The sequence below is a fragment of the Sorex fumeus genome, unplaced genomic scaffold, assembly GCF_029834395.1.
Source record: "Sorex fumeus unplaced genomic scaffold, SorFum_2.1 ptg000111l, whole genome shotgun sequence".
Taxonomy (NCBI): Eukaryota; Metazoa; Chordata; class Mammalia; order Eulipotyphla; family Soricidae; genus Sorex; species Sorex fumeus.
In genome coordinates this window covers 8,229,218-8,252,388 of record NW_026606168.1, presented here as the reverse complement: position 1 = coordinate 8,252,388, position 23,171 = coordinate 8,229,218, and the positions used below count along the sequence as shown (strand labels likewise).

General features: G+C 39.6%; 1 protein-coding gene across 2 annotated transcripts; it reads right to left on the bottom strand.

The window, feature by feature from the left end:
• Nucleotides 1–621: 621 nt before the first annotated feature.
• DTWD1 (DTW domain containing 1) lies at nt 622–19,198 on the bottom strand. 2 transcript variants are annotated; one of them, XM_056135401.1, is made up of 5 exons: nt 19,091–19,198; nt 14,015–14,315; nt 11,965–12,108; nt 5,709–5,958; nt 622–938 (listed from the first exon to the last, which is right to left on the bottom strand). In XM_056135401.1, the coding sequence occupies exons 2-5, from the start codon at nt 14,276–14,278 to the stop codon at nt 691–693; spliced, it is 906 nt and encodes a 301-aa protein (XP_055991376.1). In that variant the 5' UTR covers nt 14,279–14,315; nt 19,091–19,198; the 3' UTR covers nt 622–690. The 2 variants fall into 2 exon arrangements, with proteins under 2 accessions (XP_055991376.1, XP_055991375.1); XM_056135400.1 differs by lacking the exon at nt 19,091–19,198 and adding an exon at nt 18,830–18,920.
• Between the last annotated feature and the right edge of the window lie 3,973 nt (nt 19,199–23,171).

Here is a 23,171-nt window from a genome sequence, read left to right as displayed (position 1 = left end):
ATGTCTTCCTAAAAATGATGATAGGCTCATATAAAGAGCAACAAATGTCTATCATAGGTAACATGGATTTAAAGACTAGGGCATGGAGCTACAATTTCAGCTCTGCCTATGGTTAGCATGAATCTCAACTAAATTACTTCCAGCAAGCAGATTCAGGACGCGTCTATCTCCAAAGGTGGTAGTAAAAATAGAAAGATACAAAAAATCTCCTGACACATATATAATTATGTCTAATTACTAAGATATAAATATAACACATTTTCACATTAACGTGTCGGAATACAACTGAGATAAGCGAGGCCTAGAGACAATGCCTGATCTCATGCTCTGCATGCTGGAGGACCGGGTTTGATCCTCAACACAAAGTCCCATAAGTACATGGGGAGACAATCTGGGACATGGAATAGGGAGTAGCTCCTGAGAACTACTACAGATAGCCCAAAGGGAAATAACCAGAGAAACAAAACACTGAGTTATGCTTAATGAGTAGAAACCTTGTGAAATGAATTATCAGGAAATATTATCCCTAAAAATTTCATCAGATTTAAATTTCTTTTGAAAAACAAATAAGTGAAACCATTTTTTCAAGTGGTCTTGTAGATTACATATAGACGTCTCCTAAGAATAAGCAATGCATTCCTTTATTGACTTTTTTATGAAAATAAAATGATAAAAAGTGGCTTCTTAAAATTAGTGGATAAGTTTTCTTGTTTCTCTCTCTCCAGAGCCTTTGGCATTCTTTATTAACTGATACATAAATGAGTAGAAAAATAAAAGATTGTCATATTGTCCTTTGTAGTTCTCTTTTAATATATCAGTATGGTAGTCTACCAAGAAGTAGTAAATGGCTTCAATTGTGGAAAGGAAGGTATCTGGCTTTCCTTTTTGATGGCGCCAAAAGCAAGTTTTTCTTGTTTTCAACTCAACTTGTAACAGCCCTGCCAAAGAAAAAAAAAAGAAGAAACATATACATATATATATTTACATACTTTTAAGTCCCGAGTGTGTGACACAAATAATTAACTTTTATTAAAGATTATCTGGTGGGAGTTGGGGGTAGCTTGAGCCATAGCCAGCAGTTGTCGGGGTTTACTCCTGGCTCTATGCTCGGAGATCACTCCTGGGAATACATGGGTCTTTGGGAGAGCCACACACAATGCCAGGATCAAACAAGTGTCAGCTGAATGCAAAGCAAACACCTTAACAGCCCAGTACTATCTCCCTGGCCCCCTTTAAGGAATTTTTATTTTTAAGAGCATAGATAAATTCCTCAAATCCCAATTTCAAGCATGATACTTTCTAAATATATTAGGTATACACAAAAGCAGTATAGGACACAAAATATACATCTGGACAGTTACTTCAAATAAATCTTGGACCTGTTGGCAGAGGGTTAAGTCATTTACAATTGAGTTATCCACCTGCATCTTCTATTTACTAATGCCATTTTTTATTTTAGGCTGTGGCATAACTAAATTTACCAATTTTTAAATTTTATTTTTTGGTCACTAAATCACACCCTGCAGTGCTCGGAGCTTAGCCTGCTGCTCTGTACTCAGAGGTCATTCCTGGCAGTGTTTGGGGAACTAGCTGGAGTTCTGGGGATTGAACTCAGACGGGTTATGTGCAAAGCAAATGCCTTACTCATTGTACTCTCTGGTCTAAATTTACCCATTTTCACAAGGGTTTATTTGATAAACTAACATTTAAATATTATTCTGCAATTCACTGGAGATATAGGCAGTTAAATATCACAGCACAAGAAGAAAAAAATGTATATTACTCTTCACTTTACACTTACATTTTATGTTTGACTCATTGACACAGAACTGTATTAAGTCACAGTAAAGCATGAGCCACCAGTGGTATGTGTTAGACTACAGTTTCAAACTTTTTTCACCCTCCAGCAATAAAATATCTAGTTATTTCTCTGTAAAGTGTGGTAAAACACTATGCTTTTGCACTGTTAAAGGAACTCAACTCCCACATTCATTATAATTTACTATATTTAATTTACTAAAACGAGGTTGAGTTGCTCTGCTGGGTTTAAACTCATCAAATGATTAAAAGCTTTTAGTATATGAAGGCAATGATTTATGACAATCACCCTATGTTTCCTATGAAGTAGCTAGGTTTATCTGAAAACTGGCGTTCACGTATCAGACACTGTAAACATGCAGAGGGCTCCAATTACTTCCCATGCTGCAATAAGGAGCCAGAAAGGACAAGGGCTAAAGCAAAACATGTAGAGATACTTGGCTCTTAAAATCTGTTTATTTCATGATTTTAAAAGATTAAGAAATTCTTCTTAAAGTCTGTGATATAGTACAGAATTGAAATCTATTTTCTTTGTGATCTGGGAACAATAGAATTTTTGTACAAATATGCTTTTAAGCAAGCCTTAAGCACAAAGGCAGACACTCTGAAAACAGATTCTGAACTGTACCTCAATAATTCCTTTTATAGTTTTTTCAAGTGTTTTCACTTATGTTGTTTTATTTGCTCTTTTCAACTGCCATATAAGGTAATCATAAAGAAAAATGGCTCAGTAAAATCCTCAAACTGAGGATTAACTTGCCGCTGTAACCATCCAAGGTACTGTGCCAAAGAGCAGGGCCTTAGGGATCTATCCCTGTATTCAACATAAGCAACAAGATTCTTCCAGGGCAGGAACCAGGGATGTCGCTCAGCAGTAGACGACTTGCCTTGCATGGGTGAGGCCCTAATTTGAGCCCCCCAAAGTTTCCAGATCTGTAACTTTAGGCTCACATGCTCTTCTCTTTCAACACACACACACACACACACACACACACACACACACACACACACTCACCCCACACGCGTGTGCATACACACATATACACACACACAGTTTCGATCTCTTTCTACCTATCTTTCTCACACACATATAAGCACACACAAAATAATATTAAATAATGTATTGAGATTTATGTAAGTTTAGCTGGTTGAGGGCTGGAGTGATAGCATTTGCCTTGTACGCGGCCAACCCAGGTTCTATTCCTCTACCCCTCTTAGAGAGCCCAGCAAGTTACCAAGAGTATCCTGCCCACACAGCAAAGCCTAGCAAGCTACCCATGACAAATTTGAAAAAAAGAACAGTAAAAAAAAAAAAACAGTAACAAGTCTCACAACGGAGATGTCACTGGTGCCCGCTTGAGCAAATCGGTGAACAATGGGAGGACAGTGCTACAGTGCTAGCTGGTTAAATCTATTGCCAATCAGACAATAACATGGGCCTAATTAACCTAAACCGGACTGCAATAGATGTCATAAACTTTTTCTAGATATAAATTTTCAACAATAGCTTAAGCAAATTCTCCCACATTGAAACTACTTTTGGCAACGATTTAATACTAGCGAGATAATTCTCTTACCTTCTAATTACACATGGTATATTAACAAAGCCATCAAAATTCTGAAAATATACATAAATCTTTCAGAGAAGCTATTGAGAAAGTTTGAGCAAGGAATAGGGTCCGAGAAAAATAAGAAAGGTAATATGAACTTCTCTTCTTCATAGTAATAACTGTATTACCTTGAGCAAGTAAACAACTCTTTTAATCATTATTATCATTGTTATAAGGGAGTAATCTTTCATTCTTGGATGAAAGTAAACAAAAGAAAGAAAATCTCTATAATGTTCGCTCTGAATTAAAATTCACAGCTCTGTTTAGTGAAGTAATGATGTCAAAATAGAGAAGGAGAACAAGTAGAAAGGGAGGAACAGCAGCAGTGTAAAGTAGAAGTAGGAGTAGTAAGACTAGTAATAGTAGCAGCAGCAGCACCAGTAAGTTTAGCAGATTTTAGTTTCTAACATCAAAACAAACACAACAAACAAACACTGTCCTCCCATTGTTCATTGATTTGCTCGAGCGGGCGCAGTACCATCTCCATTTTCAGACTGGTTGTTACTGTGTTTGGCATATTGAATACGTCACGGGTAGCTTGCCAGGCTTTGGCGTGCGGGCAAGATACTCTCTGTAGCTTGCTGGGCTCTCCGAGAGGGGAGAAGGAATCGAACCTGTCTCGGCCAGGCTGGCTGCGTGCAAGGCAAACGCCCAACCATTGTGCTATCACTCCAGCCCTTCTAACATCAGTCTTCACTAAAAGGAATCACAGCTCCATATTGACTCTAGGGTTGGGGCAGGAAAAAAGTACAAGTGAACTCAGGACATCCTGTTGTACCAAAAAGACTTATGAGGCCATGCCACAAATGACTAAAAGAACTCCCAATGGCAAAATTTAAGACAATATGGATGTCTAAAAAAAAATACAACCATGACAGATTACAATATATTGAATTAAAAGGAACTCCCTAAGACCACAGTGCTCACAAATAAAGGTTCTGGGGAGAGAAAGAGAACAAAAAAAGAAAAAGGAAAAACTCTTCTTTATATAAGAATGCCCGCTAACTCATGTAAAAGAAATAACAAAATTAAAATTTCATCATTGTGTAATCCTCAGTATAATTACTGATTAAGGCAAGAAACATCAATGAAAACTAAAACCACTCAGTGAAAAGCAATTGGGAAATAGATAATTCATATTCTCAAAGCATTGCCCACAGATGATTTCTAATTATAAAGAAGAAAATAAATCTCTGTAACGGAGAGAACTTGCAATCACCACTTTTATCAATTCATTTACGTTATCACCAATAATGGAACAATTTACATTTATATGTCTTCTGATTTGATGCAGTAAGTATACAACTTCCCATATGATTAGGGATTACTTAATTTTTCATCTAAGCAGGTTCATTTTTAAGAATGAAAGGGGATGCTACTAATAATTATACCAAAACAATAGACATAAACTGAAATTGTCATGGACAACCCTGAATTTATCTTTAACTATCCCTGCAGTAACATTTGCATTTACTCTAATCATGATAAAGCATTTAGACAACTAACCAGTCCTCAAGAAAAATCAAAGTAACAAGAAACCAAGAGTAGTGTTCTATATTAAAAGAGGTTAAAGATACATAATAATCAAATGTAATATGAATATACATACTACATCATGTATATTCATGAGAAAAAGCTACAAAAGATTTCTTAACTCATTAGGGAAATATAAATATAAATATAAACCAATAGAATATACAGAGCTTCAACTTTCTTAAACTGGCAACAATATTGCACCATGCAGAAGAATGTCTTTAATTCTTAAAAGATATACATAAGTTGGGGACGGCCCCCACCCACCCACAGAAGATAGTACAGTGGGGAAGGCATTTGCCTTGCTGACCGGAATTCAATACTGGCACCACATACGGTTTCCTGAACATAACTAGTAGTGAATTCTGAGCACAGAGCCAGGAGTAAACCCTGAGCAATGCCAGATATGGCCCAAGAACCAAAAATAAATAAATAAATAAAAAAAATTTGATGTCATGTTTCTTCCAAAATACTGTTTTTGTTTGTTTGGTTTGGTTTTGGGGTGACACTCATCAACCCATCAGTGCTTAGGACTTACTCCTGGCTCCAAACTCAGGGATCACTCTGGCAGAAATGAGGGTCATACATGGTACAGGGGATTGAAACCAGGTTGGCTGCATGCAGGGCTAGCACCCTACATATTATCCTATTTCTCCAGCCCCTATGCCAATATATGTGTAGGTCTGAAGTTTTTTAACATGAAAGTTGAAAACCAAGCAATTTTAAAAAACATATTTTCCCTCTTACCTTGAAGTCTCTCATCAGTGAATATTTTATTTGTCTGGTTCCAGGTGCTATCTATAAATATAATTTTTTTCAGTATTGCACCTTTGCATTTGCTGTCATTCAAACCCTGTTCTTCATTTTTCCTGCGTTTAATAGATGGTCTGTCAGGATCATCATTTTTGTCTCTAATATTATTTTGAATCCTTTTTTGCAGATGAAAAGAAATATCTTTTATTGAGACAGACTTGGGCCCAGGAAAAACAAGTGCAACCTAAAGAGAAAAGTTAAGTAAGTAGTGTGCTATTATGAACTTCAAAATGATTAAGTTTAGAGTGACTTAAAACTTTAAGAAATAAAATACTGAATACTGGTGAAGTGTTAAGTTCCATTATATGTGCTTCAATATATAATGGCAAATGTTTGATTCTTCTCTGGAAATTTATAATCATACATATTACATTAAAGAATTAATTATTCCCCTCTTCAAAGATTTGGATTTTCAATAATGAAAACTAAAATGAAATATTTTTTAAGATAAAAAGCAAAACAGGGCTGGAGCAATAGGACAGTGGGTAGGGTGTTTGCCTCGCATGCAGCTGACCGGGATTCGATCCCTGCCATCCCATATGGTCCCCCAAGCACCGCCAGGAGTAATTCCGGAGTGCAGAGCCAGGAGTAACCCCTGATCATTGCTGGGTGTGACACAAAAAAGTCAAAACAAACAAACAAAAAGCAAAGCATATACCACTTCATAGAAGCATCACTGAAAAACAACCATTAAATACTAGTTTCACCTCCCCAAAATTAGCAAAAACAAAAAAAAGATGATATAGTCAACAGCCAGATGGCGCTTCAAAGCCTCATTGATAGATTTAAATAGCGTACATAACTCCTTCTGATAGAAATTTGGTTATTTAAATCAAGAGTTTTGGACCATTCATATCCTTTGGCAATATAATTTCACTCATACACTATTTTAATAATTATAAAATATTTACACATACTCAAAATACCCAAAATTATTTGTTAAAATATATTAGTGAAAACATAAAACTGGAAATGTAACTTTCAAAAGTTATAAAAGAGGAGCTGGAAAGACAGTACAGTGGATAGGGTGTTTGCCTTGCATGTGGCAAGCCTGGTTTTGATACCCAACACCACATATGGTCCCCCTAGCATAAACAGGAGTAACCCCGAAGTGTAGAGCAAGAAGTACACCCTGAGCTGGGTATGGCACAAAATCCAAAAGAAAAGAAGTTATAAAAATAATTCCATATGCTATGACACCTCCATCTTTCAGCATGTTTTTACTGAAACCTTATTTACATTGTTAGAGACTTATGTCTGAACATTTCCTACACAAAACAAGCATCCAATACAAGGCTCAACTTTAAACAAATGTTATAATCTCTTATACAAGGGCTTAATGGTTCCAGGTTGAAATATGTCAATCTTCACACACTTTCCTCTAAGGAAACTTTTTTTGGGATAATTTTTAGCAGATTACTTATAACAAGCAAGAAAAAATAAATAATTTTGTATTTAGGTCCTGCTTTGGAGGCATGCTTTGAGGATTGGGGTAGAAAAATTTGAAATATGGTGGTGTAAAGGTATAATAGGGGTGGTGTTGGAATATTGAATGTAATCAATTATTGCGGACAAAAAACAAAACAAAATCAAAAACAAAAAAAAAACAAGTATCCAGAAAAAAATCATTATAAAAAAAATAAAATGCTGGTAGAATCATAGTATTTTAGCCTCTTATTTTTCTTTATGTTCCAAATTTTCTTTAATAAGCATGCACAATTTTAATATGAAAAATAAACATTTAGGAGCTGGAAAGACAGCACAACAGGTAGGACCTTGCACACAACCAACCTGGGTTCATTCAATCACCCACATATGGTCCAGGGAGCTCCCACCAGAAGTAATGCTTCTGTGGAGAGTCAGGAGTTAAGCCCTAAGCACCACCAGGTGTGACCCCAAAACCAATAAATAAATAAAAATTTAAAAAATAAAAGCATAATAATCAAAAAATAAAACTCTTGAATTGCAAAACTCAAAAATATAAACTTTTTCAAATATTCAATATGCATTTCTATATTTCTCTTATATCTAATTAGCATACTACACTGTTCTTAATAGTCTTGAAATATAAATGTACCATTTATATTTTTTTAATCTAGCACTGTAGTCTGATTCCTCTAAAGAGAGCCAAAAGTAAGCTCTGAGCACTGCTGAGTGTGGCCTCACAAAAAAACCCAAAAATTTTAAGAGAGAGATAATTTAAAAATGAGCAAAGACAATATCTGTACCACTAAAAGAAGTTTTATAAGTGGTCACAAATATTAACATTTTTTATTTTAGAGAATTACTGAAAATCCCACCTTACTCAGTCCTTTTGAAGAAATTTCAATGTTTGTAATCTTTTTTTTTTTTTCACATTTATCAAAACATGGGCTGGAGCGATAGCACAGCAGTAGGGCGTTTGCCTTACAAGCGGCCAATATTGACGACCCGAGTTCGATTCCTCTGCCCCTCTCGGAGAGCCCGGCAAGCTACCGAGAGTATCTCGCCTGCACGGCAGAGTCTGGCAAGCTCCCCATGACGTATTCAATATGCCAAACACAGTAACAAGTCTCATGATGGAGACATTACTGGGCCCGCTCGAGCAAATCGATGAACAACGGGAGGACCGTGACCGTGATCAAAACATAATCTATGTAGTATAAGCAGACGAATGGAGAAGAATAAGTAAAAGTAGGCTTATCAACTTCAGCAGAATCTAGTTCTCTGTATTTGCTCTCATTAATGAAATTTATCCTCACAAAATTCAAACCATATTTGATAGGGTTCAAATATGGTTTGAACCATGGGAATATCTGCAAGGGGAATTAGAGGCCGCCCTAAAAGACTCTATCCCTCTCAGAGAGCCTGGCAAGCTACTGAGAGTGTCCCGCCCGCACGGCAGAGCCTGCAAGCTATCCGTGGTGTATTCAATATGCCAAAACCAGTAAATACTATGGGTCTTACTCCCCTGACCCTGAAAGAGCAACAAATATGGCAGCGTTAAGAAGGATGGAAGGAAAGACTGATTAAATCTTAAGGCTGAACTAGGCTGCCAAAACAAAGAAGGACAAAAATGACTGTCTGTACTTTCGAGGCACATATGCTGGCATCAGATGCATCCATTGAGGACTTGATGGTACAAGCGTGAAAGATCAAATAGGACATCATTTGTCTGACTGAGACGAGAAGGCATCAATCACATCACACTGTTTTTGATACTGGAGAAGAACTGTTCCTCAGAACACACGACAAAAGAGGCATTGGTGGTGTCGGTGTCCTTGTCAACACGAACTTGGCCAAAAGCATTGATTCATTCAAATGCCTAACAACCCGAATCGGATGATTACACTTGAATACATGTGGCTCACTGCCGGCAGTTTCTATCTTCGTTGTCTATGCACCAACATCCAATTATGATGAAAGAGAAATTGAGAAGTTCTACATGGAGCTGGAGAAGTTCTATAAAGAAGACCACACCTTCTACAAGATCATTGTTGGTGATTTTAATGTCAAGATAGCACCAAGAAGATCAGCCAAAGAACTCCACATCGGGACCCATGGCCTAGAATGGAACAAACAAGGTGAGAGACTGTCTGAGTTAATCATGTTGACCAAGACCATCCATGGTAACTCACAATTCCAGAAGGCCGAATCTAAACGTTGGACATGGGAGTCTCCTGGTGCATGGTTCCACAACAAAATTGACCACATCATATTCAATCAACAGTTTTGCCTGAACGATGTCACTGTTGATAAAAAATTCCAAATGGGATCGTACCACCATTTCCTTCATGCAAAATTCTACTTCACAGAGCAGGGAAAATGGGCTGCAAAGTTTAAGAGAACTCCCAGAACGACCACCAACTGGGGGCTCTTTGGCACTATGGCTGCAACATGGGAAGATGCCGTCGTTGACAACATTGACGAGGAATACGATTGACTGGTTCAGCACCTCCATGATTGCACGAAGAATGCTGAGAAAGAGATAGCAAAAAAGACGCATGTCTTCAAAAACTCTTGAGCTCATTTGCCAACGTGGCTTGGCACAAGCTTCAGGCAACTGCAAGCGAATGTTCGAGCTCACAAAGCAGTGCAGAGAAGCGACACAGGAAGACCTCAAAGAGAGAAGAGCAGCAGTGCTGGTAGATGCGGCAGAAGCTGAGAAAGGCATTCACAATGCCCGCCTGTTCTTCGCCAACTACAAGAGCAAGATAACTGCTCTCCAACATCCTGATGGATCATCTCCAGAAAGGCAATGGAGATGATTACCCATGACTTCTACTCGGATCTCTTCGATAGCCACGTCTACCTGCCCACATACCAAATTCCACAGGATGAATAGGTCATTCCCAATGTTCTCCCTTCCGAAATCTGACACACCATTTTGTCCGTAAAGAAGCGAACAGCACCAAGCCCAGAAAAGGTCAGATCTGAACACCTGAAGAACCTGCCGTAAGTACTCATCAATATACTGGCTCGGTTCTTCACAAACTACCTGTCTGAATGCAAGGTTCCATCCCAGTGGAAAATCAGCAGGATTGTACTACTGTACAAGAAGGGAGACGACATTGGCAACTATTGCCCGATCTGCCTATTGTCTGTCATCTACAAGCTGTTCACTCAAGTCATCCTGAATAGGATTGGCAGAACACTAGATGAAAGACAACCATGTGAGCAAACGGGGTTCTGAAAAGGATTCAGCACGATCAACCATATCCACACAGTAACCAAGCTCATTGAGGTTTTTCAGGAGTTCAAGATGCTGCTCTATCTAATGTTCATTGATTTAAAGAAGGCCTTTGATTCTGTTGAGATGAAAGTGGTCATTGAAGCCCCAGCCAAACAGGGCATTCAAATCCAATACATCAGGATCCTCCATGAGCTGTATTACAAATTCACTACCAGGATCTCACCATTCTACAAGGACGTGATCATCCATGTCAAAAGAGGGGTTCGGCAGGGTGATACCATTTTACCAAAACTCTTCAGTGCCACCCTCGACAACGTCAGGCAATGACTGGAATGGGAAGGAATGGGAGTGAAGATAGACGGTCGGCAACTACACCACCTCCGTTTTGCTGATGACATTGTTCTAATAACACCAAACATCAGCCAAGTGGTACAAATGCTGGCCGACTTCGACCATGAGTATGGAAAGGTCAGACTACTGCTCAATCACATGAAGACAATGTTTATGAGAAACGGTCTTGTTCTTGATGTTCCATTCGCTCTCAATGGAATGAACATCTCTGAATTCAACAGTTATGTGTACTTAGGTCGAGAAGTCAACATGATGAATGACCTGGCACCTGAGTTGCGCAGGAGGAAGAGAGTGGCTTGGAATGCCTTCAGGAACGTCGAAGAAATAGCTAAGAGAATGAAGAACCTCCGGCTCCGGGCATATCTCTTCGATTCCTCTGTTCTTCCTGCATTAACACACGCCTCAGAGACCAAGAGCTATGCTTGGAGTATGACGCTTCACTCAAATGAGAGAAAGAATCCAGAGTTCTGACTTCCATCAATGGTCAAGAATCAGGGACGCTGTCTCGTTTGCCAAGGTTTTGAAAATCAGATGGGCTAGACACATAATAAGATTTGGAAATGACCACTGGACCAGAGCCATTACTGACTGGATTCCACAGGACATCAAAAGATCGCGTGGCCGCCCACCTACAAGATGGTCAGACTTCTTTGTCAAGACGCTAAATGATCGCTTTGAGGCTCTTTGTGTTCCTAGAACGAGCAGATGCCCTTGGGCTACACTAGCACGTGACAGGGACAAATGGAGATGTTACTGGCACCCGCTCAAGCAAATTGATGAGTAATGGGATGTCAAGTGATCAAGTGATCTCACAAACTGGTGTTTTAACTTTCTTACAAAATTGCCTTTTTAAATAGAATGTCCCCCTGTGCCCCGAACACACACACACACACTAATAAAGTAAATAAAAGCAGTCCTGGTAATATTGGCAGAGTGAAAACCTAAAGAACTGAGAGAAAAAAAGTACAATACATTAATAGATTTTAAAATCTAGGATCATTTGATCATTGAAGATACTGGTAAATCAAAATGTTGCTTACTGGTATGTAAAGAAAATCCTGATGTCCTCAAGAAAAGTATTAACGTTCAGAAAGACAATGGAGTTTAAAATCCATGGCTATATCCAATGTGAAAGGTTGTAAAAAAAAAATGCAAAAATCTGCTTACCTCATGGTCCTGTTCTTCATATTCTGGGATACAAGGATACGTGTAAATATTTACAAATTCAGGTGCTAAAAGTTTTGCATGTACGGCAGTACTTTTGCCATCTGTTTCGTTTGGATGTTTAATGATGTCAATCTTCAATGGAAGCTGTGAACAAAACATATTGATATTCTAAATTTTATGTTAAAAAGACAATACTTAAGGCTACAATAGCAAGAAACACAGTAAGGTCTGAAAAACAGACTCAACAGCTTGAAAGCCATACTTTTTTCACTGTATCATTGTCATCCTGTTGATCATCGAATTACTCAAGTAGGTGCCAGTAATGTCTCTATTCCTCCAGCCCTGAAGTTTTAGTAGCCTCTTCTTACTTATCTTTTCCCAACAATTGGAGGCTCTTTCAGGGTGAGGGGAATGAGACCTGTTGTTATTACTGTATTTGGCATATCGAATACACCATGGGGAGCTTGCCAGCCTCTGCCCCTGTGGGCGGGATACTCTTGGTAGCTTGCCAGGCTGAGAGGCATATATTTTTATATTTTTTCCGGAAAGTGGCCTAGAGCGTGGCAGTGGTTAGGTAGTGGTGGTCGGCTGCCGGGGCTGGGTCCCTTGGGGTGGGGAGGGCTGTCACCCGCCTCACAGGCTGGTGCGGAGTCTGGACACAATATATATTCACATATATACACAAATACACATATATTTAATGATTTGATTGACTTAGACTAAAATGGAATGTTTTAAAATTTCTGGATTAGTGAATAATGACTTTTTTTTGCTTTTGCTTTTGCTTTTTGGGTCACACCCGGTGATACATAGGGGTTACTCCTGGCTTTGCACTCAGAAACCATTCCTGGTCGGTACTCAGGGGACCATATGAGATGCTGGGAATCAAACCCGGGTTGGCTGTGTGCAAGGCAAATGCCCTACCCGCTGTACTGTAGCTGTCCCAATACTTTTTTAATGATTAAAATATTAAGAATTAGAATTGTAAAGCAAATTCAAATTTCCTCCTTGATAGTGTTAATCCTATGATGGAAAAAAGTTCCAACTGATTTAACACAGAATTTTTTCTTAAAAATAGAAATCCATATCATTATTATGTAAGTTATACAGCTATGAGTCCAAATCATCACACTTCTGTACTGTACCAAGAGCAGTTTTAAGAATTCCTACAAACCTTATTGATTTTATGGCATCCTAATAAGTACAAGAGCACACAGCGGGTAGGGCATTTGCCTTGCACACGGTCAACCTGGGTTCGATTTCTCCGCCCCTCCCAGAGAGCCTGGCAAGCTACCAAGAGTATCTCGCCCACACAGCAAAGCCTGGCAAGCTACCCGTGACGTATTCGATATGCCAAAAACAATAACAACAAGTCTCACAATTAGTTGTGACACATTACTGGTGCATGCTCGAGCAAATCGATAAACAGGAGGACAGTGCTACAGTGCTACATTACATAACCTATCACATATATTGTAGTCTTTTCAATTTTTATTTTAGCTTTGGTTATTGATATCTTCACACACACAGGGTGGGGCTATATGTGAACCACAAAGAACCACAAAGCTAAAGGATATAAAACTTAGTTCCTTTAAGATATATTTTAAAAGAGTGGACCATTAACCTGTTATAATTCTATAAGCTCCTTCAGAAAATCTATAAATCTATCTCTTGTAGTACCAGTTGTTTTAACAATGTGTGTCTCTTTCAGAGATAAGAAAACATAAGTTTAATAACTTATGTTTTAGTCTATAGGACTAAAGTTTCTATTAATATAACTCATCTTTATAACATTAATTTCAAACATCACATATCACAGCAGGTATTAGGCTTCTCTAAAATTTATTTTTCCACTTTCAAACTAGTAGAAAAATAAATTTTAGAGAAGCCTAATACCTGCTGTGCAAGCTACCGAGAGTATTCAATATGCCAAACACAGTAACAACAAAGTCTCCAATGGAGATGTTACTGGGCCCGCTCGAGCAAATCGACGATCAATGGGAGGGCCTTTACTTTACTTTACTTTCAAACTATCAAATTTCTTACCAACCTTCACAAGTGGCATCTGTTCCATGGGTACATTTTCAACTGGAACATAGCATGTGTAGCAGTAGAACATTCTTGAACCACCACACTTGAGGCATTTTGATCTCCCACTTTGCTGAGCTTTATGAAGAACTTCCTGTGACGCCAAGCACAAGTTTTGAAGAGGATCTTCTAAAGCTATCGAAGTATTTTGTGACTGTTGTATTTCCACAAGCTTGGAATTATTTTCTTCCCTTACTTTGAGAAATTTGGGTGGACTGAGAGACATTTTGTTTCCTACTTGAACCGAGGTTTAACATCTATTTCTGAAATATATTTAGGTGAAATTAAAAAAAAAAGTGGGGGGGGGGGAGTAAAATAAAAACAAAACATTTTACTCGCTGTCTCAACAAAGAAAATCGTTCAACTTAAAACTGTGTGCTAGCTTTTCTATTTCTTAACAAATATTATAAAGTTTTAAATAGCAACAGAAAAATGCTCTTAGTACCAACAATCTTTTTAGTAACAGACATAGCAATTGTGTTCACATTTAGAGTATAGTGGTCCAACGTTAGTATCAACAGGAATGCACTCAACCTTCTAGGTTCTGACTTTGAATTGATGTTATATCACTCTAAATCCCAATCTTAATTCTAATGAAAACACAAAGTTCCTATGAAACTAGTACTGATCTGATGAAATCTACCCTGTGCATCTAGCACTTATCTTTAAGGTCGTTTCCTCTCCAACTTCAAATACACACTGAAAAACATATTACTGGATATCCATTCAAATGAGGTATCTACTACCAATAATAATAAGGTAAAATATATAATAAGGTAAAATATCCTTAAAGGTGGCTCTTTCAGATTTCAGAATGTCCACTCAGTTCAAAAATTTATACTGTTTTAAAAAGCTAAACACCAGATTCTTCAATATGATTAGTGAAATAATTTTTCCACTTAAATATTTTCTTCAAAAATAGTGCGATGACTGCCAAAACTGTTATTCAACTACTTTGTAAGCATAGTATCTTTCTAGGGAGAGAGTCTGGGCCCTTTCTGATTTGGTATGCATTCCAATACTGTAAAATGATCCTCTTATAAAGCCTCTTGGCATTGTGGTGTTTAACTATGAGAACCCAGGCACTTTCGAGTCCAAACACAGGCAAAAGAAATGCTGTGACTGCAACAGGAAATTTTCTGTGGTCTCCCAAATAGAAAGTGAACAAAAAGTCCAGTGGAACATAATATACAAAATAATTTACTAAGAAGTTGGTGACACTAACATCAGGATCTTTCTATAGATTGCAAATTGCAATAAACTTGAGACACAAAGAGATGCAAAGAAAAAAAGGTGGTCATCATTGAAGGAAAAGTACAGTATATTTGCCAAAATTATCCAAGGAGAAAATTAAAATATTTTTGATGTACTAATTAGGGGTTTACACATTGGGTCGCTCAGAGAAAGATATTAGACAGTTCATCCTTTCTTCCTAACTCACAAAAGAAAAGCATCTATTTCTGACCCCAACTCCAATCACCTAATTAAAAATGTCTTTTTTAATTTTTTAGAGCATTAGAAAGCCATTCATGATTGGATTTCAGTCATACAGTATTTCCATCCCTCCACCAGTGTACATTTCCCAGCACCAGTGTCTTCCGGTTCCCTCCCATCACCCTCTTTTGTCTTTGTGAACACACCATGAACAACTAAGTGCAAAATATTAAGCTGTCACTTTTTCTTGGATCTTAGACTTTTAAGATCTGATGAGAGTCTGGACCTATCTTTAGAAAATGCATACTTAAGACAAAATACTGGGTATTTTTCAGATTGCTAGTATCCATTCACAGAACTAGATAATAATATCCTGTAGCATTGTGGCACTGTCCTCCCGTTGTTCGTTGATTTGCTTGAGCAAGCCCAGTAACGTCTCCATCGTGAGACTTGTTGTTACTGTGTCTGGCATATTGAATACGTCACGGGGAACTTGCCAGGCTTTGCCATGTGGGCGAGATACTCTCGGTAGCTTGCTGGGCTCCCCGAGAGGGGTGGAGGAATTGAACCTGGCTCGGCCGGGCAGGCTGTGCGCATGGCAAACGCTCTACCGCTGTGCTATTGCTCCAGCCTAACAATATCCTAAGATCAATAATTCATTCTAAGGGTCAGACAAGCTTTAAGAGTTTGAGAAGATATCTTATTAGTCTTGGAAATCAGAACTATAAAACCTCTCTAGACCAATAAAAGGTGACAAGCCAGAGGAGGTCTCATCATTGCTCTTCCACCCAGAAAGCTAAGCTTTTGACTTAAATTCTGTGTGTTTTCCAATACTGCTTAAGGTGGGGTGGGTGATGTGATGCTCAGGGAACTATCGCCAGCTCCCTCTTTGGACCACGTCGTGCTTGAGGATCAAATTGAGGTCTCCTGTATACAAAGCATGTGCACAGAACTATCTCTCCAGCCCAACTAGACTTAGTCTTAAGTTTAGTCTTCAATTATTCAGATCATGGGGTTCATTCTGAAAAAGACATTGGGCTAGACTAACTCAACTTGACTCTGCTTTCCTCAGTATTCTAGTAGCTATTTATGGGTTTATATGTGCCACCAAAGGCCTCCAACATATTGGAGCTCCATCAATAACTGGGATGTCAATGTGATTGCCTCAATATTCAAGGATTTCTTCTAGGAACCTCAAAGTGGTTCCTGAGAGGCCTGAGAGGCCCCAAAACAGTCCCTTGTACTTCACTTATTCATTAGACAACTAATGCATATTAGGGAATCCTAAAATAAATGTCCTTCCTCTGGGGCTGGGAGAGGGTTATTAATGAAGTCTATGTAAATGCCCTTTGTCCTTCTTCCTCAAAACTCAAACACAAATATCTGAAACAGAAAAGGGAAATGTTTGAGCCCCCGTCTTACCTATTCTTCTCTATGACTGAAGGCACATAGAGAGGCCAGCAGTTCTAAGCCAAGGGCAGCTGTCTCAAAGGTGTCCTGAAACCCTATAATCAGGAGATGTGTCCTGAAACCCTATAATCAGGCACATCTCCTGACCTAGCAGTTTCTCTCATATATGTATGAAACATCTGTTGCAAACTTGATTATTCAAAAAAGTCCAGAACATTCTTGTTAATTTCAAATATGTGCAAAAGGAATCATGGGGATTACGGGGGGTGGGAGGGAGTGACTTTTTTTTCTCTCTAAAATGCTAACATCTGGGGGACTTGAGAGATAGTGTAGTGGGTAAAGCACTTGGCCTTGCACACTACTGACTGTGATTTCATTCCCAGTGTTATGATGGTCCCCAAACACGACCAAGAGTTATCCCTAAGCCCAGAGCCAAAAGTGAGGACGGCCAGGTGTGGCAAAAATCTTTTAAAGAGAGAGAAATGCTAACATTTTTACCTTGATAGCACATCTATCATTCTTCAACTCAGACTGAAAACAATTAACACTGCCTCCTACCTTCTTTTCCCTCCAAACTTATTATTTACCGTGTTACATCAATTCTACCATGCCCATAACCTATTTTTAGTCTCCAAGTCAGGGCTCTGCATGTTTATTACTGGTTCTGCATCTTTCACAGGGAAAAATGTACTTTCATCTGGAGTGAACTTATTAGGGAAGCATTCCTCCCTGGCAGTCTCCAAGAGTTGAATTTTCCTCTCCTTTGTGGCCACTTAATGTCTTTGGGGAAAAAAAGAAATGCATAGAAATGGGACACCAGGAAGAAGAAATGACCCTGTTTTTTTTTTTCTCCCACTGGGTGAGGCTAAGTCAGCCTTTATGTCTTCCACTTAAAGACACCCAGGTAGTGTTAATGCATTCTGAGCTACATGCCCATTCATCAGTACAGAGACTCCACTTCAGCCCTTCCCAGGGTTTGGGCATACAGGGAGGCTGGAATCTGGGAGAGTACGGAATAATTTGCCAGCCACATTCATCATCCTGTTTTCACCTGCCAGAGGAAGCAGGCTACACTCCAGTCTTCCGCTTTCATCAGGAGGGTGACAGTACCTGATTACTTCCCCGTTGGTGGTGTGAGGAGAACTCTGGTGTCATCTCTCCCTATCTCCCTATCTGTAGGAGGAATTCAACAAATGCTTGCTAATTCAGGTGCTGGGGAGAGGGCTTCCAGATTGCGCCTAATTACTGAAATAACTGACAAGCTATCCTTAACGGGTCTTTTGCCCAAGATACAAATGGCAATTCAGGCCACTTATTTTTCATTTCAAAACACGGGAATAAGGGGAAAGGGTCCTCACTACAAGTGACTCACCTCTCATTGGGTCATTACAGAAATCTTTCCTATCATACATTGTGGGCCAACTGAGAACTACCTAAAAATTTTCCTGGAGTATTCAAAGAACCTGGTTACATAATACAAATCCAGGTCGAACGTCCACGTTTTCTAAATCTGCTGTACCTCCACCTTTCAGTAGGATGAGTGGGCCTTTTCCAACCTCACCACCAAGTGGCTGGCTAACTGTGCCAACACCAGTTTTTGTTTTTGTTTCTATGGCACACATGGGTTTGGATATAAAAGAATCCTTTCAATGTTGTGATTTTTAAGTCAGGTGGCGATTTTTATCACCCAATTCGGTCGAATTTGTGCCTTAACGTGTTCCCAGACTTCTTCACGGGTCCTGCACTGTCAAGAAACAAATTAAACATAAAGCACAGGTTCCGGTGCTTACTGTACAATCAGAACCTTAATATGTTAAAGACACTGCACGGTTTGCACGATGCTCCTCCCTCCATCAGCTCCCGGAAACGGCTCTAAAAGCGAAAATAATAATAATAATAATGATAACAATAATATGTAAAATAGAGGACTAACTTTGCCAGGACTGATTTTCCTGGGGGTATGCAAAACACCGAAAACCATTTAGGGCGAAACTGGGTCGCTGCTTTTTTTTCTTTTCTCCAAGGGGGCCCGCAAGATCCTAAGAGTGCCACAGTGCCCGTGCTGGGGGCCCAGGGCCCGCTCACGGGAGACGCCGTCGCCCGAGGGCGTATCCACTCCCTGCAGATCTCGGGTCCCCGCAAAGGTGCGGAGGCCCACACGAAGGACAGGAGAGGGACTCCGACCTGCACAGACCTGCACAGCCCGAGGGTCCTCGCACAGCTCCACGCGTCTTCCGCTCCGCCCGACGCCGAGGCGCGCGGCTGGCCGTAGATGCTCACGCCCCGGCGGAGCGCTTTCCCCGGGACACCGTGGGGGAGGAGCCGGGGCCGTTGCTAGGGAGACCGCGGGGAGGAGCCGGGCCGTTGCTAGGGACACCGCGGGGAGGAGCCGGGCCGTTGCTAGGGCCAAGCGCGCCGCGGGCCGCGAGGCGAAGGTAACCGCTGGGGCGGAGCGAGGGGCGGGGTTAGCCGCGGGAAGTCCCGCCTCCTCCTTGCAAGCGGCAACCTATAGCCGGGCTGCTTTCGCGAAGCCCTACCTCCCACCCTGCCCGCCCTGGGAGCGGTTGGAGCTGATGGCTAGTGGCCAGGACCCTGTAGGATGAGGTTTCTGGGTCGTTCCGCAAAGCATCGTTGCCAGTGAGTTGTGAAAATTAGCTTCCCATAGCAGTCCCAAAATATTTGAGATGTCACAGTTTGGTCCTGTGTCCTTTTTAACAGCTGTATCAAGAGAAGTACTTAAGGGGAGGCTTGATTGGCTTTGCTTAAACACCTCACAAGCTTGGGACCAACTCTGACCTTTTTCAGCTAATTGGAAAGGTTATTAAGCTATTTTTCTTGACCTAACCCCGAAAATTTTTTTTAAAATATCCAAAACTCTTAGCATCTTAATAGTGCTAAGAAATACAATAGTCAGATAGAAAATAAGGTGTTTTCGTTTGTTCATGGTAGCATAGGCAGAATCTGGAAACAACCAGAGTGCCCAAGAATAGATAACTGGTTAAAGAAACTTTGGTACATCTATACAGTGGAATACTATGCAGCTGTTAGGAAAGATGAAGTCATGAAATTTGTTTATAAGTGGATGGCCATGGAGAGTATCATGCTAAGTGAAATGGTTCAGAAAGAGAGGGACAGACATAGAATGACTTCACTCGTTTGTGGAATATAAAATAACAATATGAGACTAACACCCAACGACGTAGAGATAAGGCTTAGGAAGATTGTTCCACGGTTGGAATCCTGTCGCATGAGCTGGGGGAAAAGGCAGCTGGGACAGAGAGGGATCACTTAGTCAATGATGGTTGGATTGCTTGGGATGGGAGATGTGTGCTGAAAGTAGATAAAGGACCAAACATGATGGCCTCTCAGTATCTTTATTGCAAACCATAATGCCCAAAAGTAGAGAGAGAATAAGAGGGAAATTGTCTGCCATAGAGTCAGGGGGAGGGGTGGGATGGAGGGGGACACTGGGGTTAATGGTGGTAGAAAACGTATACTGGTGGAGGAATGGGTGTTTGATCATTGTATGACTAAAACTCAAACATGAAAGCTTTATAACTGTACTTCATGGTGATTCAATAAAAAAAAAAGGAAAGAAAGAAAGAATGAAAATAAGATGTTTTTCTGAGTGCTGTGGAATTAGCAAGCAGGAGATAAAAGATGAAATCTTGTCCTGGGAGAGTTCACTGTGTCAATGCAGCCTGGGTTGTTTAAGAAATGGCACATAACAAGTAAATCATACAAAATTCAAGAGAACTCAGAGTAGATTATTAAGTGAAAGCCTGAAAGGTGGCACTGGAGTTAAGCCTCGGAAAATGATTATGACTTAGAGCAGTGTTTTCCAAAGGAATGGTGTGTAACTCATTGGTATCAGTTCCGTTTGTAAACAGGGAGGTCTATTGAATTAGAACTACAACTTTTTCAATCATTTTTTTAAGAGAAGTAGATTGGTGGAGGGATGGGTATTGTAACATTGTATTACTGAAACCCAATCATGAAAGCTTTATAACTGTGTGTCTCAAGGTGATTTATTTTTTTTAAAAAGCTACAAATTTTAGAAAATGAAATAATATGGTGTGAAATATCAATGCATGTTCTTGTTAAAGTATTAAACTTAACAGGGTTTGGTTGTTGTTGGTGGTGTTTTGTTTTGCTTTGTTTTTAGGGAAGGGAGTGTTATATATGGTTTGGAGACCCAACAGAGAAGTTGCTCATCTAAATGTGGATGTGCCTGGCATCCAACCAAGGTTGCTGTTTTCAAAGTGTTCACTCAATCCTACGGTGCTGTCTCCTCTGCCCTGATAGACTTAAATGTGTGCAGTTGGTCATACTTATATAGTTCATAGTAGTGTTGCATTTTATAAGAAAGTTTGAGAGCCACTATTAGTGTGGAAGATGAGCTTTCTAGTTAGAAGTGGGAAATACCAAGTATCCAAGCCAAGACTCTACAATTCACAATCTTTTAGATGATTTTAGTTGAAGTGAGGTTAGAAAGTAAATGATACTGTTTATTTCTTAGATTAAGCATTGAGGTGCCTTTGTTCTGTAATACATTATTCTAAAATGTAGTGGCTTAAAATAGCCATTTTTATTATACTCCTTTATTGTGGGATCTCTGGGGCACAGAGTGAAAAAGTTTTCTGGTAACTCAGAAGGGAAAACTATGAAGACTAGCAGAGCACCTGTGTTTAGCCACAAAATCTTTATCATATATGGCAAAAGGAACTGTGTATATGAGTCTATGTGATTAAATTCAGGACGTTAATTTATGTGGTTGTCTGTGTATATGTGCATGTGTGCGTGCGTGTGTGTGTGTGTGTGTGTGTTTGTGTGTGGCAATACATAGCAATGCTTGGGCCTACTCCTGGCTCAGAACTTGGGGATGCTCCATAGATTACTTGGCAGTGCTCAGAGGAAAATAAACCCAGACCACTGCATGTAAAGAATGTACTGCAATTCCTGAGCTGCCTCTCAACAATACTTTGTGAACCCAAGTTCTTGATCTCAAATTGGGTAAATTACCTGGTTTACCTGGTTTCACTAGTTTGAATTTCTTTTTTTTTTTTTGTCTTTTTCCTTGCCAAGTTTTTTTCCTTAAAGAATAAAGATGAAAATAGAGGATCTGGAGAGATGATAGAAGGGTTAAAGCAGTTCCCTTGCATACCCAGGTTGAACCCCAGTTTGATCCCTGGCATCACATATGGTCTCCTATTGGATAGTAACACAAAGTGTTTTAGGCTTCACCTGTGAATTGATCCTTTTCCTCCTCCCAGAGAAGCTTTTTTTGTCCTTAATAGCATCCCTAATTTCACTGTCACTGTATCACTCTCATCCTGTTGTTCATCGATTTCCTCGAGCAGGCACCAGTAATGTCTCCATTCATCCTGGCCCTGAGATTTTAGCAAGTGCCACATTGTAGGCTCCTTCAGGGTCAGGAGAATGAGACCCATCATAGTTACTGGATTTTGGCATATTGAATACACCACGGGGGGTTAAAGTTTATCTTTAACCTTTAACCTTTCCTTTGTATTTTACCTCTCATTGTCACAGTTCCCCAAGTCAGTCTTGATTACTTATAAATCAAAACTTTCTGGTAATTCTGAACTTTGTATGTGAAGTGCTGTGTATTTGTACCTGTTTTCTATTTCTATTTCCCCTGTAACCTTTTTATATTTTATTATAGAACAGTGTTCTTTGGTTAAACACAGAAAAACCATCAATGCTATGCTCCTAATATCTGGGAGTTAATTGACTCTGAAATATATCTACCCTTGCACATAATTACTTGGTCATTATTACTTGTCTCAGGCTTCAGTTTCTATTGTTCCTAACATCCCAAAAGGGAAGTCCCACTTTGGGACTGGGATTGACCCGGGGTGAGTGGCAAAGCTATCCCTGTATTGAAATGGGACATTCCGGAAAGCATAAATGCATGGTCTTGATGCAAGTTGTTACAACTTAAGAGATAGGACTCCCAATGGGAAGGACAAGCTGAACTGGCCTCAGGACTTAGTCTGGGATTTATGAAAAAAGCCTTGCTTGCTCTCAAGAGTCCAGAGATCTAAGAGTTAAAAGCCTTGTTTATTCTCAGAGCCTGGAGAACTGAGTGTTGGGATCTTTGTCTCTTACTGTGTTTACCCAAACAACTACAAATGTTGATAACTTATACAACTAAAGGAAAAGATAAAAAAGCAAGATGTCCCTGAAAGACAGAGTGTCTCCTTGAGTTAATCTCTCCAAGGGAATTTCCTCCAACAAATGTTTATCTATGTAAA